Source organism: Schistocerca nitens, chromosome 1 (genome assembly GCF_023898315.1).
Source record: "Schistocerca nitens isolate TAMUIC-IGC-003100 chromosome 1, iqSchNite1.1, whole genome shotgun sequence".
In the NCBI taxonomy this organism is placed as follows: Eukaryota; Metazoa; Arthropoda; class Insecta; order Orthoptera; family Acrididae; genus Schistocerca; species Schistocerca nitens.
Window position 1 is genome coordinate 1,236,307,359 of NC_064614.1, and position 20,935 is coordinate 1,236,328,293.

Consider the following 20,935-nt stretch of genomic DNA (forward strand, 5'->3'; position numbering starts at 1 on the left):
GCAATTCATCTCATGTTCAGGTCATTGGCTAGAATTCATTGGCATGTACCATACGACAGCCCAAGTCTGTTACAAGCATTGTGAATTGTCTGCCTTCAGTCTTCGTGAATCACATTACGTAATTTCATGATCATTTCCAGTGTTGAGCATGCTGAAGGTTGACCAGAATGTTTGTCATCTTCCACAGATTCTTGACCTCCCTTGAAGTGCTTTCATCACTAAAATGTTCTTACTTGACTCAGTGCACTCTCACCAAATTCCTCTTTCAGCATGTGGCAGGTTTCAGCTGCAGTTTTCTTCAAGTTGAAACAAAATTTGATGAAAATCTGTTGCTCCTTCATGTTATCCATTTCACAATTCACAGAAGCACTGAAACACATGCTGACAAGCACCACTACAACTCAAAATTGCATATGCCAAAGATGATACAACTTCATGCCTCAGTAGCTGAGACGTGTACCTTAAGACATCTAGTGGCAGAATGTCGTACTGTTACTGGTTTAACCAATACAATGAAATTCTCAAGTAGTTGGCCAGCAAACATAAAACATTTAGTTACAAATAAAGATCAGTTTAAAAGGAGCCTGAAAGACTTGCTAGTGGCCAACTCCTTCTACTCCATTGACGAATTTTTTAATAGAAACAAATGATGTATTGTATATATTCATACTATTAGTATTGTAATTTTTTTTTTTTTAAAAAAAAAAGCTGAAAGACATGTTCCACCTCCTCAGCACAGATCTATGGAATGAAAACCTAATCTAATCTAATCTAATCTAATCTAAACTCATGTAAAGATAATGAGAAAGAGATGACCATATAGAAAAGTTATGCAGCATATGGGAAGTTGAAACAAAACTTCCGAGCAATGAAAAGTTTACATGTAAGGTACCGAGGGTACCTTATTAAGTGCAAGAAAAGGGTACATAGGTAGCAGAAGTACTTTAAAGGCGTGTAGAATGAAGAAGAACAGTCCCAAAATCTGACAAAAAAGGAATAGGAAATTGTTTTGGAATAAACAGTGGATTTATTAATTGACAGAGCAGTGAATGATATAAGATTTAAAAGGTCAGTAACAGTCTGTGATATAGTATAGAAGTTACTGAAAATCAGGTTTTTTTTTAAGTTTTATCATCACATCACCAAAGAGAGCCTGAGTGGATAAATATGAAAAAGTTCACATGGTTAGTCTGTCATGCCATACATGTAAACTGCTAGTTAGAATCATGTATAGAAGGGTGGGAGGAAAATTGAAGAGATCCTAGGTGAATGCGAGCTTGATTTCAGAAAATGAGAAGATCCCAGAGAATCAGTCATCATTTTACATTTTGTAACAAACCAAAGAAAATTAACATGTACATGCCAGTTGTAATATGACACCAGTATTTAGTTCTTCTTTCTGTTACATAGTAATCTATCTACGTTTCTTCAATTTATATACTATGTAAAAAGTAAATTACTTGAAATAAAAAGTCTTGTGTATGGGAACACTAAGAGAAACAAATGAACATATTTATTAGCTTCACTGTTCACTCAATTGAAGCAGAAAAACTGTTCATTTAGTTGTGTAACATGTGACTCAGCACTATAAATCACTCAGTATGGCTGGGACATTACCAGTCTAGCAGGGAAGAGTCTAGAGAGAATAACTGAGTCCCCCTCATTCCAGGTCTGGACGTGGCACTTCATGCTGAGGCTGGATATCCTCCAGAAGCATGGAGCATACAGCTTGCTGGAGCCATACTGCCATTTAAAGCTGAGAAAACAGGTTTGTGTCGCTGACTGGAAACAGTATAGTAACTTAAGTTAACCGTTTTAATCTTTATACTCTTTAGCATATACACCTAGTAATTTTTCAGTATAAGTTAAAAACAGGTACTGAATATTTATTTATAAAAAAAATGCTTCAGAAACAGCAGAGAGAAAAGTAGTCAACATCAGAAGGTCTTGATTATCTGGATTATTGCAGACCCAACACTATATGGATAACTGAAAAATGCATATAATACAAAGTACATATATTGTTATTGGAAACAGCTATTCATAGTATTTAAAAAACATGCTACATGTCACACTTGTAAGCCCATTGCACTACTTCTGCATTTCTTGCTGAAAATGGACAACTTATTTACAAAATTGCACTTTTAACAACACGCTGTATTTCATATCAAACAATGGACACTCCAAATACAAATATCAACAATATAGGAAAAGATGCCATTCTGACCCAAGCAGGTAGAGTCAGCACTCATATGTGCACGAGGTGCGTTTTCTCATGAGTATGAATGGTGTGTGTACATTTCTCTTTTGCTAAAGAAGGCTGTGGCTAAAAGCTCTGTGTAAGTGTCTTTTAATTGTGCCAGTCTGCAACTTAATATGTCAACTTCACGGTAAGTAGCAATCTATCTGTTCCTATATTGTTACATTTCATATCACCTGCTTTCTGTTCACTTTTGGAAAAGTATCATCTAATTTTTTACTGTTTCTGATTTCATTCACGTTTCCCCCAACAGAGGTTCTCATTTTCCAGAGAGCTAAAAATTCACTATAGTGCGACAAATTTTGTCCTGCCGATAACAGTTTGGACTGTGAAGATCATGCCATATTTTGAGCATCATGATAAGCCATCAATGAAGTGTCCCACAATGCAAATCTTGGAAAATTATTCAGGGAAGAATGATTTTCACACATGCATCATCCCTCACTTGGTCGCATCTTGCATACCTATGTTTGCATCTGAATGCTTCTGGTAAGACGCTAAATGCATAGATAATTGCAAGAGGCATCCACTGTAACCAAAGCAGTATCTGTCCAATCCCAGTGAATTCCAGTGTGCTCACTGGCCTTTTCTTAGGGCAAATTCAACTGTAAGACTGAGCTGCAGAGTAAATATAGTTATAGTTGAAATAACTACAGCACTGACGCACAAAAAACAATATCCAGTAAATGATGTGTACTCATTGTGTAATTATCTATTTAATCAAAGTGAGGCACTTCAGCCAGTTTTTTGAGACAGAGTAGGCTATTGGCATCGCTATGTGTGCAAAGAGTGAAATGTTGGTTGCTTAGTGCATTAGCCTTAAATTGTTGTTTCCCATGCAATCTGGAAAACACATCAATGAATGTGGGCGAATAATGTTTTCCCACTCTTTTAGTGCTTATTATTGAAACCTGAATTGTTCCCCTTTCAACCACAGATGTTTGTATGCTCTTTCTGTGATTGCTATGATCAGCTTTCTGGTGTAAACATACTGTTAAACCCTGAACAAGATTCGAAAGCTGTTGCTTTGGTGGAAGATGGGTGTAGTATGCATTACATTGCAGTCATGTTGAGGACTACACCTTCCATGATTACCAGAAACTTATGAAGGTACAGGGAAACTGGAGCCTTTGCAAGGAGACCAGGAAGAGCAATATTAGATGACCACTTCTTACAACTTCAAGTTCTCCAGAATCGTCACACCACCACTACTGAAGCATGAAATCAACCCCACCATGTTCGAGGGGTCAATGTCAGTGACAGAACTTTTCAAAGAAGACTGCAAGAAGCCAACTGGTATTCTGGGCTGAAGATTAGAAGAAGCCAATCTTCAGTCCTGAAGACCGTATATGGGTCCGGAACTCACCAGAGAGCATTGTACAGCTCAACTACTTTTTGCAAGGGAACATTGTGGCTGGACATTACAACTTGATTCAACATTACAACAATGGAATCAAGTGTTGTTCACAAGTGAGTCACAATTTGGCCTCCAATCACCTGACAAAAGAGGGAGGGTCTGGTGAAGGCCAGGGGAAAGGTATTCTCATCCGCAACACCTTTTCAGGGTGATTTGTGATGGTGTGGGCAGGAATCAATACAGCTGCAAGGAAAGACAGATTTGGTCTTCGTGGAGCACAGGATCCTTACATGTCATTATGTGGAGGAAATCCATCTGGAGCATGTTGTGCCTTTTGCACCATTTATTGGTGATGATTTCACACCAATGCTTAACAATGCATTCCCACATGTTACAAGAATTTTGCAAGAGTTCTTGGATAAACAGGGATTCATGCTATGGGTTGGCCTGCTCAAAACCCTGATTTGAATCCTATTGAGCCTGTTTGGGACTGGCTGGGGAGTAGAGCCCATCAGTACTACCCAGAGACCCTATAGAATGCCCTCCTGGCAGAATGGGATATGATTCATCAGCAGGACATTATCGCACTAATCAGGAGCATACTGGGAAGACTGAATGCCATCATTGGTGCAAGAGGTGACAATACACACTTCTGAAGACGTGAACAGAGGTCTCTGAGATCATTTCCGAGTTCTGTTTAGTAAAGTGTGAAGTGTATTATATCAAAACAGACAAGCACTACCTTTACGAGCTTACTCAAAATTTTCTTGAAGTGTGCATCTCTGGCTTAATTTGTTGAATTTGTTTATAATTGTCTTTCATTTTTCATTGTTAGCCACTTATATGGGACTGTACCACAATATTCCATCATAAGATAGCAGATTAGTGCCATAAAAGTGTCAAAAATTTAAGATAAAATTCAGTTTTTGTAAGAAATTGAAGTGTTGCGTTTTTCTTGCTGGTCAGTGTAGTACAAGAAAATACTACAGCTGACATTGAAGAAAATGCATGTAGTTTCTTCCATGAAAACATCAGAATCCTCATAAATAAAAAAAGGATGACTCTTCATATCCATTCAGGAAAACGAAAAGCTAGATGGAATTTCAGCAAATCACATGGAAATCACTGAAATTGAACAGATTCATCTTGATGAGTATAATCTGATACCATACTACTGTATAACCAATAACAAGGAAGGTTAAAGGGCTATATAGGCAAAAACTGGAGTTAAGTCCCAGGCTACTCAAGTTAACAAATGTTGCCTTAAACAGCTGTACATTGGATTTGCTGTGCCACAATATTGTATCCAGAAATACACATGCTTGTAGTACTGACAGTTTACAGTCCACTAACAGGAAATATCTTAAACTTCATTAACAGCTAGAAACATCCTGGCAGATCAAAACTGTATATTGGACTTGGGCTTGAAACATAGCCTTTTGTGGCGAATTGCTCTACTGACTGAGCTATCCACCCTCACAGCTTTACTTCCACCAGTGCCTCATCTCCTATCTTCCAAACTTCGCAGATGTTCTTCTACGTACCTTGAGGGACTAATGCATCTGGAAGAAAAAGGAGTGCTAGTCCTGAAAGGTGTACAAGAGAACTGATGTAAAGTTGGGAAGGTAGAAGATAAGGTACTGATAGAAGTAAATCTGTGAGGGTGGGTCATGAGTCACCGTTGGATAGCTCAGCTGGTAGAGCACCTGCCAACAAAAGGCAAATGACGCAGGTTCAATTCCTGGTTCAGTACACAGTATTTATCTGAAGGAGAAGTTTGAAGTCAGTGCACACTCTGCTGCACACCGAACATTCATTCTGGCAGCTAGAAACAGCTTACATAAAGTTATGCAGTTTTAGCTGGAGAATCATTATTTGTGGAAACTTTAATGTTGATTTTCTATGAGACAGGATTATTCAAGGACATGTAAGGTTTTAATGTCCAGTTTTAGATTATTTTCCACAGTGAGCCACCTTGGTGAGGACTGATGGAATTAGTGCAACAGACGTTGCCAGCTTGTTTTTAGAGCAAAAAATTTGCAGTGATTTAGTTGTAAAATTAATAGTCAATGGTTCATCTGAAGATGATGGTCAAGTGTTAACAATAAAACACACTAATCAGATAGGGATATGTCATAGAAAAAAAGGTTTATTAAATAATTATAGAAAATGACTGGATTACAGTGTTTAGAGAGAAATTACAAGAAGAATGCTGGGAAAAAATGCATAAAGCAAACAGTGCTAGTGGAAAATTCCTCTCCTTCCTAAAGACACTCAAAAATAAAGGAATCATGAAAAGAAGCAAGGATAAGGAATGGATAACTTCTAGGATCGAAGTTTCTTGTGCTAGGAAGAGAGCTACAACTGATTCAGGGGACAAATTGTAGTCAACCAGTTACAATGTAAAACCCGAGTCTGATCCTAAGAAACCAAAACTCATGTACAGCAAGAGTGCTCAAAAAATAAAACACTCCAGGAAAAAGACAAACAAGACACAAACAGACATAGCGACCCTAACAAAATGGGAAATAGCTTTAGCAGAAATAGTGACACTTTCAGATCATTGGTCACCAAATTCATTGATTACTTTCTCCTAGTGGCAACAAACACTGCAACTACCAGTACACAACCAAATATGGATGCATTAGATTTACTGGTACAGTCACTGCATGCATCACCAGCAGGTATTAGTTTTAAAAATATAGTCCCTAAAGAGATTACAAAAGTTACCTGGTCACTAAAAAGCAGCAGTTCTGCTGGGTACCATGGTTTCTATTAGATTATTAAGTTCTTGTGCTGGCTTGATAATATTACACTTACAATATCTATGTAATTCAATTACTTGTAGTATTGGTCGTGATCCAGTTGGCCATACTTTCAGATATGCGCTGCCTGTTATGCCACCACATTTCCTATAGCTGCCACCATGGCGTGAGGGCACTGCCACAAATGATTATGCCATTGCCAATGAGATGCATGTATCCCCTCTCCAGAGCTCCAGCAGCAGATGTACTTAAGTTCGAACGTTCATGTACTGACCCCATTTTTTGTGTTTGCCAGTTGAATAACATTTACAGACTTTCATAGGGCTCTACATCTTCTACATAGATATTGTATTGAAGAGTGACATATTTATTAATCTTTTGTATCTGTATGTATTGCTACATTCAAATCTATTGATTGCAACTGACACTGCAAATACAGCAACAAAATTATGTATTATTTTCACTATTAGAAATTAGATGTAGACTAAATTAGTATCTGAATTCTCTGTTCATGAATGACATCTGTTCCCCGCTCCTGTATCCACTAAAGAACCACACAGCATGCAAAGGAAGACACAACATTACTCATTGTATATTTCCTAGACGACTTAACACCCATAAACAAACCTGGAGATTACAAACCACCTTTAATTACATACATATATCACTCCTCCAAGTCTTTTGAAACTTGTGTGAGAAAGTGGTCCATGATAGAATACTGACTCACCTAACTGAGCAGAACTTGCTAACTCCCTCTCACTTTGGCCTTCATATAGCATTTTCCACAGAGACAGCAGTAGAAGGCCTCACAAATGAAGTGTTAGCAGAGCTAAACAAGAAAAATCATCCTGTTGGTTTATTAATTGAGTGCGCAGATCACAAAATTGACCATCACATTCGAAACTCTGAAGATTTCATAGGTCACCTGAAAACTCTTAGATTTCAGTCATCATATCTCTTAGTAAGTTTCACTGTTGTTCTTTATTTACAAAGGTGCCTTTGCAGGACTGTGTGGAGCTCATTAGCAACAAGTTTGAGGAAGACATAGTAGCATTATTTAAACACGTGCTTACTTCAACATACTTCTTATTTCATGACCAATATTTTGAACAAGTGGATGGTGTCACCATGAGGTCCTCTGTCTCCTATGGTGACCAATTATTTTATGAAGGACTTTGAAGAAAAAGCACTACAGTTAGCCACTCTCAAACCCTCTTGTTTTCTGCAGTATGTGGATGATATATTTGTGGTGTGGCCACATGGACTTGATACTCTACCTACGTTTATTCAGTATCTGAATTTTCTTCATCCAAACATAAACTTCAAGTGGAAAAAGATGGTACTTTAAGTTTTCTTGATGTTTTGGTATGAAGGAAAGCAGATGGAACCTCGGGCACAGCGTCCACCGCAAGCCAACACATTCAGATCTATATCTGCAGGCCACAAGCTGCCATCATCCTACACAGTGCGGTAATGTATTATGAATGTTAGTTTATAGAGCACATGTGGTATCTGATCCTGAAAGCCTTTCAAGTTAAATACATCATTTGAAGACAGTGTTCCGACAAAACAGTTATTCCGATGGACAGATACATAATGCATTCAGGCCCAGGTGAGTTCAATCTATGGAGCAGAATGAAGATACGAAGACACCCACCTCTTTGGCATTTTTGCTGTATTTTGGCTCCGTGTTGTCAAGAATTGGAAGAGTCCTCAGAAGATATGGAATTAAGTGTGATTTTCAACCATCTGAAAAACTGAGAAACCTGTTGGGTTTGGTTAAGGATGACCTTTGCCTGAGGTAATGTGGTGTGTACAAGATTCCTTGTCAATGTGGGGCAGCATATATAGGCCAGACATCCCACACAGTACAAGAACACTGCGATGAACATCAGCGTTATCCACATCTTCATCAACCGGAAAAGTCGGCAACTGCAGTACCCTGTCTGAATACAGGACAACAGATAATTTATGAAAATACAGAAGTTTTATCCCTGGCATCATCTTTCTGGGATTGCGTCATTAAGGAAGCAATACATATCCGTACAGCCAATAATCTCATCAACAAGGATACGGGATTTCAACTGAGCACAGCCTGGAACTTTGCATTGGCTGCTATTAAATCACGATATGAAAATCAAGATTCTTCAATAACAGGACCATCATAACATAGATCTAGTACGGCCGTTGGTGAGTAACATCTGGACGCACTTTTGGCAAATGCAGCATACAGTGCGCGCGCAGAGGAGCTGCTCTGCAATTTTTGGCAGAGGGAGTTTGAATATGGCACCATCTAACTGCAAATCATTGCACATGCGCGATTTCTGCACCTGTGCATTCTTTGCACGCATGTTCTAGAAGTGGGGCATTGACATGTGGATGCCATCAGTTGTCCCCAGTCACCAATAAGTTTGAACCACCTGAAGATGTCAGACAGTTGCTCCAAGGAAATATTGTGGAATTTGCACAATGTGATCTGGCAGCAACGCCATGAAGACTATTTGCTACACAAAATTGTACTTGGAAAACTAAAGTGTCATGGCATTAATGGCATCCCCTTGCTCGACTGCACAACAGAAAGTAAAGAGTCTCATTAACAGACTGTGTCTATGGCATGAAACTGACCTCAGAACAGTGGATCATAACATGTACAGAACCACACAGTTTGGAACTGGGCTCACTCATTTTCCTACTTACATAAATGATCTTCAATGATTTTAAAAGGTGCTTCAAAATCTGTAATGTTGGCTGATAACACAAGTATACTAATCAAAGCTGAAAACTCAAGCTTGGTAGATAAAGCTCAGATGATAGTTGTATAAAACAAGTGGTTGACAGCTAACAGTTTTAATCCTTATCTAACAAAGACAAACATTATGCCATTCCAAATGAACAATTATGGCCTGATAGCACATGAAGCACATGCACGAAATAAATTACACTGTTAAAGTTGCTTGGTCTCTAGTTGGATAACAAGTTAAAATTGAGTCAACACACAAATAAACCAATTAGGAAGTTCAGTTCAGTGCATCATGCCCTTAGAAGCATCTCTCACTGTGTTAAGCTAAGAACAATTTTGGATATTTCCACTCCCTGTTGTCTTGTGGACTTACCTTCTGTAAGAGTGCAATTAAAGTAAATAAGGTGTTTATTCAGTACAGGCAAGCAGTAAAAATAATGTGTAAAGTGGATGACTATACATCTTGCAGACAACTTTTTGAAGATCTTGGATTTATTACATTAATTTCCAAATACAATTATTCCTTAAAGGTTTCTATTGCTGATAACAAAAATCATAACAAATTTGTTTCCTTGTTTAGGATTCAGAATAGAGTTGTATGTGCTGGAGGGAAGATAGTAAACAAGCTCCCACTTAACATAAAGCAAAAAATTGAGAATCCCTAAAAATTTTAAAAGAAAATTAAAAACATATATAATTAATCCTCTTCCTACAAATTATATAAATATTTTGATCCAGGGACTGAAAAATTCTGTTACGTACATGTTATAAAGCTTCACGACCACTAGTAATGTACCGTAAATGGAACTACACATTTAAGATGTAGATACATACTATCTTTGATAAATACCATCATAATAAAGTAAATGTCAAGCTATTAACAGTAGATGAACAGCACCTGAATAGTATAATTGAGAAGGCATCAGATTTTTTTTCCAAAATAGCCATTTTCTTTCCAATTTAAACAAATTTAGATTGTGCAGGCATGAATAACATTAGCAGTAGAGTGAAGTTGTTGTTAACAGATTATATGGATTAAGTTTTTATGATTTCCCCATCTTTTGTTGAAGTATACTTTGACTCATTCCACATCACTGAAAGCTCAGATGAACAGCAGTTTCACATTGCTCGCTATAATAATCTTTAATGCCTATTTTAGTTGAAGGCATTGCAACTTTCTTCCACAAACCAGCTATTGTTATCATCTTCACATTGTCCCAAGCCTTACAAATACCATGGACTGAATTGAGCTTGGTCAGGGCCTTCCAGAAACTAAGGATGTCTGAATCTTCTTGCACAAACTGTTTCATGAAGTTATTGCACAGCCAGGATCACACTTTAGTCCAATGGCTCTATGAGTGACATAATAGAAGGTAAAAGGTATCTCACAAAAATCATTCTGTCATTAGAAACTAGCACATTTCCTGCAGGATGACAATGTACATTGTCCAAATAAAGAAAAGCTCTTTCATGTAAACCTTTCCTTTCTAAATGCATCAGTGCAGCAGAATAAACACAGGATGAAATCCAGAATGAGATTTTCACTCTGCAGCGGAGTGTGCACTGATATGAAACTTCCTGGCAGATTAAAACTGTGTGCCTGACCGAGACTCGAACTCGGGACCTTTTAATCTGCCAGGAAGTTTCATATCAGCGCACACTCCGCTGCAGAGTGAAAATCTCATTCTGGAAACATCCCCCAGGCTGTGGCTAAGCCATGTCTCTGCTATATCCTTTCTTTCAGGAGTGCTAGTTCTGCAAGGTTCGCAGGAGAGCTTCTGTAAAGTTTGGAAGGTAGGAGACGAGATACTGGCAGAAGTAAAGCTGTGAGTACCGGGCGTGAGTCGTGCTTCAGTAGCTCAGATGGTAGAGCACTTGCCCGCGAAAGGCAAAGGTCCCAAGTTCGAGTCTCGGTCAGGCACACAGTTTTAATCTGCCAGGAAGTTTCACAGGATGAAATGTTTGGTAGTACAATGGGCTTCTGGCACAGTCCAATTTTATCAATGATGTAAATTTATACAGGAAAAAAAACTGTTGTATTAGATAAATTGACGAATTCATTACCGAAAACATCAGCTGTGCCTTTGTTAGTGCTAAATTTTTCACCCTAAACAGCAATTTTTTTAATCTCACAGAAAGTAGAACCAGAAGTGAAGCGCTACATCTAGTTTTGTGCGAGTTGAAAATTTCTTGGTGTGCCTGCCCCATAATGCAAGAAAGTTTTACTGTAGGTTTACCCTGTTCTAAATTATCTGTAAGTTATAATATCTTTTCAGTTGTTAGAAGAACAACATGTTTACATTTATTTATTCTATTCCTAGCATATGAGTATAGTACCTTCTACAACTTCAACAATGGCAAAAAACATTATATAGGTTAACATTCATTGCCAATTGTTTGTTTTAGAAGCTGTGGTATTATTATGGCGTATGTAGGTGGCTGTAAAAGTAAAGTCAACAATGCATTCCTCCTGACAATGTTCAACAGTATGCTTTTATTTCATATTAATACAGAGTGAGAGTTCTGAACAGAACCATCCCAGAAGAAAACCTAAATCATTTCCTTTTACTGTCAGCCTTAAGTGAATTAGAAATTATCAATCTTCAGCTCCTAAGGATAGGTCTAGACAAAAATATAGACATCAAGTCAGTCATGAATGAATCATGAGTCCCCGCATTTACCTAAAGTTGAAATGAGAACAACAGAAAAATATTTCAAAGATGTCTGACAGAGTGATTGTGACCCACACATCCTTCTGGTGCAAAATGTGAGTCACATGGATAATAATGTATTGTAAACAGTTCACTAATACTAGTGAGATGTTAAGCAATCCTAAAACCCTAAATCATCCTGTAGGTGACAGATCTAATAACAGACATTGAAAGTGTGAATTAGCTTGAGACGGCACTGAGTGAGGATCAGCCACATGACAGGATTAAAACTGTGTGCTGGACTGGGACTTCAACCCAGAACCTTGTCTTTTATGAACAACACTCTTATCAACTGAACAATGCTAACACAACTCAACTCTCACAACTCTCAAATTCTCATACTCCAGTACCTCTCTCCTATTATTCCAAACTTCACATAAATTCGCCTGCATAATGTACTGTACTAGCGCTCCTGGAAGGAAGGACATTGCAGAGAAATGCATAGTCTGTGGGGTTATTTCCAGAATGAATATTTCATTTTGCAGTAGAGTGTGCACTGTTTTGAAATTTCCTGGTGGCTTAAAACTGTGTGCTGCACTGAGACTCAAAACTCAGATCCTTGCCTTTGCAGACCATTGTGGGCAATGCTAGGCCATTTCTCCACAATATCATTTCTTTTGATAAAGCCAACCCTACAAGGTAGGCAGGAGAGCCTCTTTTATGTTTAGAAAATAGGAGAGGTCCTGTCAGAAGTAAAGCTGTGAGGGTGGGCCGCAAGTCGTGCCTGGATAGCTCAGCTAGTAAGAGCAGTGCTCAGCAAAAGCAAGGTTCTGGGTTCGAGTCCCAGTCTGGTGCACAGTTTTGATCTGCCAGGAACATTAAAAATGGCACACACTCTGCTACAGAGTCAAAGATTCATCCCATACACATGATGTGAGTTGTGAAGCAGCTATGTATGTCGCGTGCTGAGCAGCATGCAATTGGGTTGACAGTTTTGATATTTGGGTTGATTTGTTATTGTCTGTTCATGTAGGCAGAAAATTGGTCAGTGATCAAATTTAAACAGAATTTTACACAAATGTTTCTGTTTAGTTGACCATTAATAAGAGGATAACTTTTGAGTGTTTGAGTGACTACAGAAAAACTCCATACTCTAAACATTTATTAAAAATAAAGCTTAGTGGCCTTCTTATCAAGTGAACTCTTCTTTTAACAACATAATTAGTCATCCAGTAGCAATCTGTACTTTTGGAATTAGAGAATTTAAAATTTTTTTAAAGACCTCATTGCATCTGGTCATATCTCAATGAACGACAGGGCTTTCAGACAGCTGGGGACCAAGGAGATCCCTTGCAGATATGTCCAAGTTCTCTGACTGAAATGACAAAATAGTCATTTAACTCTCCTGATCAAGCAGAGTTCGACATACCAGGCTGGAAGAATTACCTTGCCTAATAACTTCCCATGCTGCCTTACACTTATTCAGAGCACCTTCTATGTGCCTTTCACTTACTGCTTTTTTTCAGCTTGTAAAAGGTTTGCTATGTAATACTTTTTACTTTTAAGGTGAACATTGTAAACCATATCATTCAGCCCTGTCCCTAGGTCATTCTCACTTTTATATATTCAATACGTTATGAGCAAATTTTCTCTAATTTGTGCCAATTCTTTTGTATACCAGTTAAATTTGTATTAACTAAATCCATCCAAACTGGCTTTGGAAGGCCCAACAGTACCGAACAACCGCTGTCATCATCAACCAACAGGCATGCGGATATGGAGGGACACGTGGTCAGCACACCTCTCTCCTGGCTGTTGTCAGTTTTCATGACTGGAGCCACCACTTGTCAATCAAGTAGATCCTCAACTGGCCTCACAAGGGCTGATGGAACCCTGCCTAGCAACAGTCCTCGGCAGACCTGGACAGTCACCTATCCAAGTGCTAGGCAAGCCCAACAAGACTTGACTTCAGTGATCTGACAGGAACCAGTGTTACCACTACAGTATGCCCATTAGCTGTTGACTTCGTACACATTTGCTTTTTCACTGCCTAATTCATGACTTCTCACAATGATACTGTATGAATGTACACTTTGGCCACCATTTTTTGATTATGCTGACAGATGACACAGCTCTTCTCTCATATATCCCCATACCTCTAGTAGCAGAGTAATAAACACTCATTACAGTATTCAAAAAGCAGGTAATGAATTATTAAATATGAGTTACTCACAGAGTGATGATAGCACAGCCATTCTCTCTCTCTCTCTCTCTCTCTCTCTCTCTCTCTTTCTCTCTGATCAACTAGGATCATGTAATAAAAATTTCAATTTGTCCTCCTCCTTTGTTGTTTCTTTATTTTGCCAATACTTCTTGATGTTGTTTCTTTCTAGTTGTTTCTTGTTTCTCTAATTGATGCTGTTGTTTTTTCAGAAATACAGGATTATTTTTTTCTTGGCCTGTGTTCATTCATTCAGTAGAGATATCCAAAGAAGATCAACCTTCACTTTGCTATTACCTCTGATAATTTGGTACATCTCCTTATTACTTCTTATTTTCCAACCATTTGTAGTTTGTATTGCACTCATTATTTTTCTAATAATCTATCTTTTAGTATCTTTATTCTGTCCAGCTGTTACTACATCATTAAGCATTTGTAAGCACATAAACATTCAGGTCTTACCACTGTGATATGGTGTTTTGGTTTTGTTTTTCTAGACATTTATTTCTTGTTGCCGATATTTTTATTTAAACCATGCATACTTTCCTTTTACATCTATTACAAATTTTCCTATTGTATTCTGCTGTGTGGTCTCTCCATATATTTAAATTTACTAACATTCTCTCTTTCATCTGTTTGTGTTTTTGTGTAGTGTGGTGCATTTTTTATATTTTTGTCATGAATTTTGTTTTTTTCACCTGCATTTCTGAGACTAATTGTATCAGCTATTCTTTCCATAAGATTTATTTGAGTACCTATCTGTGTCAGATTTTCTGAAAGTACTGCAGAATCATCACAAAGGCCAGGCAGTTTACCTTAGTTCCATTGAGTTCCTTCCTGGAATTATTAGCTCATTTTTGTGATTTTTTGGCTCAACATCATACAGGATCGCCCATGGTAAATAGTACATTTTTCTGTTAGCCACCTTGCTAAGATGTAGATGTGCCCACACTATCTGTCACATCTAATCAGATACACCCAGTACGCCATTTAGTTGATAATGGAACATTGGCCTGTCCAGTTTTGTATTTAGGAAGTGGAGGAGTTCTGCCATGCGCAAAGCACTGCAGCTGTCCAATGCTCTTTGCAACATGGAAGATATCGCCATTTCCAAGTTCCAGTGAGGAAGGTAATAACCAAGTGGCTAAAGCAATAGCATGAGGTGAGTTCTGTAACCAATGTGAAAAATGACGGACCTGAAATGACAGCCTGAATGCCAGAAAATATCCAACAAGTTCATGCCTGCAGCAAATCCCACGGTGATCTATCCATCACTGTTCCAGAACAGTACAAATCCATCATATATATGTCTTTGCAGAGGGTATGAAGAATGATTTAAAGTTCCATAAGCTGCAAGTGGCTGAACACCTACGTTGTTGTTGTTGTTGTTTTTGGGGAAGGAGACCAGACAGCGAGGTCATCGGTCTCATCGGATTAGGGAAGAACGGGGAAGGAAGTCGGCTGTGCCCTTTGAAAGGAACCATCCCGATATTTGCCTGAAGCGATTTAGGGAAATCACGGAAAACCTAAATCAGGATGGCCGGACGCGGGATTGAACCGACGTCCTCCCAAATGCGAGTCCAGTGTCTAACCAGTGCGCCACCTCGCTCGGTGAACACCTACGTGCAGGAAATAAAGCGAGGAAGCACAATTTCTGTACAACATTACTTAGACAGAACTGACTAGGATGATGCATTTATGACAAATCTTATGATGCCGGATGAGGTGAACATTCATCTCAATGAGTTTTTCAATAAACAAAACTTCTGATATTACTCAGACACAAACCTGCAGCTCGTTCATGAAAAGCCCCAGGGTAGGCCAAATATTGATGTCTGGTGTGTACTGAACAGCCCATTTCAATTGTTAGGCCACTTTTTTTTTTTTTCAAGACAACAGTGTCCAATGGCTGGCCAGTCAGTACCATGCAATATGTGCCCATGATTAACAATTTCTTCATCCCACAGCTATTGCCATCTAAATGCAATATGGTTTCAGCAAAATGAGGCTATAGCCCATATGGCCTGTAATTCAATGATTATACTGAGGCACCACTTTTCACATAAATTACTCTTAGGACCCAGTGGTGTCCCATGGTCAGGGTTACCATCTGATCTTTTAGCCTCTGATTTATTTTCTGTGGGTTTGCCTCAAGAACAAAGTTTTTCAGAGTGACTCCACAGTACTTCTCAGCAACGTATCACCAATGATGAAAGCTATGTGTGTGATGTACATTTTAAGAAATAAAAGATGAAAAGGAATGTAACAATATTATGAAGAGGTAAGTTGCTACTCACCAATACACACACACACACACACACACACACACACACACACACACACACACACACACGTGCGACTGCAGTCTCAGGCAACTGAAACCACACTGAGTGTGAGTTGTGTTTGTGTGGGGGAGAGAGAGAGAGTGTGTGTGTTCCTTTTCATAATTTTAAGAAATAAATGTGTTTGGGTTTGCAGTAATAGCAATGTATGTAAAGCAGTTATCTACAAGTAATATTGATGTAAATACATGTTAAACCTCATAATTATCATATAAAAATGTACTACATGCTGTGGACCAACCTGTAGATACCTGAATTTTTTTCTAAAATACCGTTATGTGGTAAGCTGTTCATTTGTTTAACCTCAGTTTTATTTCAAATGGTCGAGATATTTCTCCCACAACTTTAAGTGTTGTTTTTCTTGAGTTTCTTGAAACATGTCTGATAATTTTGCTTTAACACCAGATTATCTAATGATTTTTGTCTATTGGTTATCTTTCTACAGACTCAGGTACTTCTTTCAAATCATTAAAGGATTCTATTATAGGTTTGCCAATTGACATTTTACGACAAATTATTGATTTTCAGTGAAATATCTGTTTTGTTCCCTCAGGGAGTCACACCTTGTGATACGTGGCTGGCGACCACAGGGCCCTGAGCTGAGTCCTGGCATTGCTTCCGCTTACTTATGCCAGACTACTCACTTTTATCTTTCCTATCTGGCCATCCTTGGCCAGCTCTTGTTCTTTTCCGACCCTGACGCTATTAGGTTTCGAGGGCTAGGGGTCTTTCATTTTCCAATCTATACTTCTCATGCAGCGTCTGACCCGGAGCGGGCAGCTGCAAAAGGCATCTGTATCCCATGTTAGGGGCGGCCTCCAGAACTGTGGAAGGCAATGGAATACCACCGCAGATTATCTTCCCTGCATAATGCAGTCCCCATTTTATGCACAAAAATGGCTTCCTCTCATGTTAAATCAGTGTCCGGAGGTAAAATAGTCCCCCATTCGGATCTCCAGGAGAGACAACTTGAAAGGATGTTTCCAGAATGAGATTTTCACTCTGCAGCGGGGTGTGGGCTGATATGAAACTTCCTGGCAGATTAAAACTGTGTGCCTGACCGAGACTCGAACTCGGTGTTTTGGTTGGCATTACAGCCAACACCGTGTTACTAGAAGGAGGCCGAAAGGCACACGTTTTAGCTCACACAGGCTGGGTTGAGGTCTGGAACAGGGCAAGGAAATTAGAATTTAGAAATAACGGACGTAGCTGGTGGAATATTTAACTTTAATCCATTAATGAAGAACGTCGGTCTCGATGGTACATGATTCATAATATCAATAGTAACTGATAATGGCGCCTTGCTAGGTCGTAGCAAATGACGTAGCTGAAGGCTATGTTAAACTATCGTCTCGGCAAATGAGAGCGTATTTTGTCAGTGAACCATCGCTAGCAAAGTCAGTTGTACAACTGGGGCGAGTGCTAGGAAGTCTCTCTAGACCTGCCGTGTGGCGGCGCTCAGTCTGCAATCACTGATAGTGGTGACACACGGGTCCGACGTATACTAACGGACCGCGGCCGATTTAAAGGCTACCACCTAGCAAGTGTGGTGTCTGGTGGTGACACCACACTCGGGACCTTTGCCTTTCGTGGGCAAGTGCTCTACCATCTGAGCTACCGAAGCACGACTCACACCCGGTACTCACAGCTTTACTTCAGCCAGTATCTCATCTCCTACCTTCCAAACTTTACAGAAGCTCTCCAGCGAACCTTGCAGAACTAGCTCTCCTGAAAGAAAGTATAATGCGGAGACATGGCTTAGCCACAGCCTGGGGGATGTTTCCAGGATGAGATTTTCACTCTGCAGCGGAGTGTGCGCTGATATGAAACTTCCTGGCAGATTAAAACTTGCTGTGAGTACCGGGCGTGAGTCGTGCTTTGGTAGCTCTGATGGTAGAGCACTTGCCCGCGAAAGGCAAAGGTCCCGAGTTCGAGTCTCGGTCAGGCACACAGTTTTAATCTGTCAGGAAGTTTCATATCAGCGCACATCTGCTGCAGAGTGAAAATCTCATTCTGGAAACATCCTACAGGCTGTGGCTAAGCCATGTCTCCGCAGTATCCTTTCTTTCAGGAGTGCTAGTTCTGCAAGGTTCGCAGGAGAGCTTCTGTAAAGTTTGGAAGGTAGGAGACGAGATACTGGAAGAAGTAAAGCTGTGAGTACCAGGTGAGAGTCGTGCTTCGGTAGCTCAGATGGTAGAGCACTTGCCCACGAAAGGCAAAGGTCCCGAGTTCGAGTCTCGGTCGGGCACACGGTTTTAATCTGCCAGGAAGTTTCAACTTGAAAGTAGGTAAAAAATCAAAACGTGAATTGGTACCTGGAATGTCAGAACTCTGCTACAAGCAGGAAAATTAGAAAACCTTGAAAGAGAGATGGAAAAGAATCATATGGACCTCGTAGGAGATGCTGAGATAAGATGGAATGGACATGGAGAGTTGCAGTCAGATGAATATGTATTGTACGACTCAGGAGGAGAAGTAAAAGGAATTAATGGAGTAGGAATGATTATGACAAAGGAATTGGCTAAATGTGTGGAATATGTAGACTATGCAAATGACCGGGTTATTGGTGTAAGGCTGAAAGGAGCACAAAAAGATTTACTGATTGTCCAGGTGTATATGCCAACTTCAGAACATGACCAAATTGTAGAGGAAATGTACAATGTAATAGAGAGAATAATGGACAAAAATAAAAAATGCTGCAAAATAGTAATGGGAGACTGGAAGCCGTTGTGGGAGAAGGGAAAGAGGGAAACATAGTAGGCAGTCATGGTCATGGTCTTGGAAAGAGAAATGACAGAGGTGAATGGTTAATTGACTTCTGCAGGGAAAGGCAGCTGATAGCGGCAAACACATGGTTCAAGAACCACAAGAGGAGGCTCTACACTTGGAAATCACCAGGGGATAAATACAGAAACCAAATCGATTTTATACTGGTAGAAGAAAGATACAGGAATGGAATCAAGAAGGTGCACACATTACCAGGTGCAGATGTTAATAGTGACCACAACTTACTTATGGCAGAAATAGAAATAAGAATGAAAAAACTGAAGAAGGCGACCATGGTGAAGAAGTGAGAATTAGAGAACATAAGATCCAACAAAGAACAAATTACAGAAATGCTGTCTCGGGAGTTTCTAAACACATTACGAGACAAAGAAGCACCTGATAATGCCAACGAGTACTGGAATATGCTGAAAGAAGGAATCATTAAAGCAGGACAACAAAATATAGGCTATGTAAAAGGGAAAAGGTCAAAAAAACCATGGGTCACAAAAGAAATGATTTCCAAGATGGAGGAGAGAAGAAAATTGAAAAACAAGAACACTGAAGATGCAAGAAAGATCTACCGAAGGTTAAATAATGAACTGCGAAGAGAGACAGAGCAGGCTAGGAAAATATGGCTAAAAGAGGAATGTGATGAAATTGAAGAACTGGACAGGAAGGGAAGATACGACTTACTACACAACAGAGTAAAGACTCTGACATGGGAACAAAACAGAGCAGGAAGTGCTACTATGGAAATTTTGAGTAAAGACGAAGAGGTAGTGTACAAAGATCATGACGATGTCCTCCAGAGATGGGAAGAATATATAAAAGAGCTATATGACACAAATAGCAAACCAGAAACTCTGGAACTTGAATCACACAACAGTGTAAGTGATGACGAGAAAGGACCAACCATCATAATAGAAGAAGTAAAGTCTGCCATAGCTGCAATGGCAAAGCGGTAAGCGCAGATACAATACCGGGAGAAATACTAAAATGCTTGAACCATGATGGAATAAGAGAAATATTGAGGTTATGTAATAAAATATATGACAGTGGTGAATGGCCTGAGGACTTTCTGACAACAATAATGATTCCATTACTGAAAAAACAAGGAACCAAGAAATGCAGCGAGCACAGGACAATCAGCCTCATTTCACATGCAGCCAAAGTGATGTTAAGAATAATTAATAAAAGACTTGAAAAAGTAATGGAGGAGAATCTTGGCGAGGAGCAGTTTGGCTTTAGACGGAATACGGGCACCAGAGATGCAATAGGGCTCCTACGAATCTTGGGAGAAAGGTTTATTGAAAAAGGAAGAGACCTATATATGTGCTTCATCAATCTAGAAAAGGCATTTGACAATATGGTTTGGGACAAGCTGGCGACTATATTGAGGGAAAAGAGAGTGGACTGGAAAACCAGAAGACATAAACTCATTATATCTTAATCAAAAAGTTTCAGTTAAAGTGAGAGGAGAAAGTACAAACTGGATCAAACTAGGAAAAGGAGTAAGACAAGGATGCTGTTTGTCACCTACTCTTTTCAACCTCTACTTGGAAAATATGATTAACCAATGCTCATTAGATGACAAAGGAGTAGAAATTGGAGGAAGAAGAGTAGGGTGTTTGAGATTTGCTGATGACATGGTCTTTCTAGCCACAGAGGAAAAACAAATACAGGATTTGGTGGACACCATTGCAACTAATGGAAAAAATATGGAATGAAAATTAAAACAAAAGTATTGGTACTAGGAGGAAATAAGGAAATAAAAATTATGCTGAATGAAGAAATACTAGAACAGGTGCAAAATTTTAAGTATCTTGGAAGCAG

At 39.2% G+C, this 20,935-nt stretch overlaps 1 protein-coding gene across 1 annotated transcript in view; it reads left to right on the forward strand.

Annotated features, from left to right (window-relative positions):
- LOC126201595 (putative ammonium transporter 1) overlaps positions 1–20,935 on the forward strand; it is a 362,485-nt gene that overhangs the window by 329,173 nt on the left and 12,377 nt on the right. Inside the window, exon 10 of the mRNA XM_049936797.1 lies at positions 1,670–1,768. Within this exon, the coding sequence (XP_049792754.1) occupies positions 1,670–1,768 (99 nt within the window). The remainder of the gene's footprint in view (positions 1–1,669; positions 1,769–20,935) is intronic.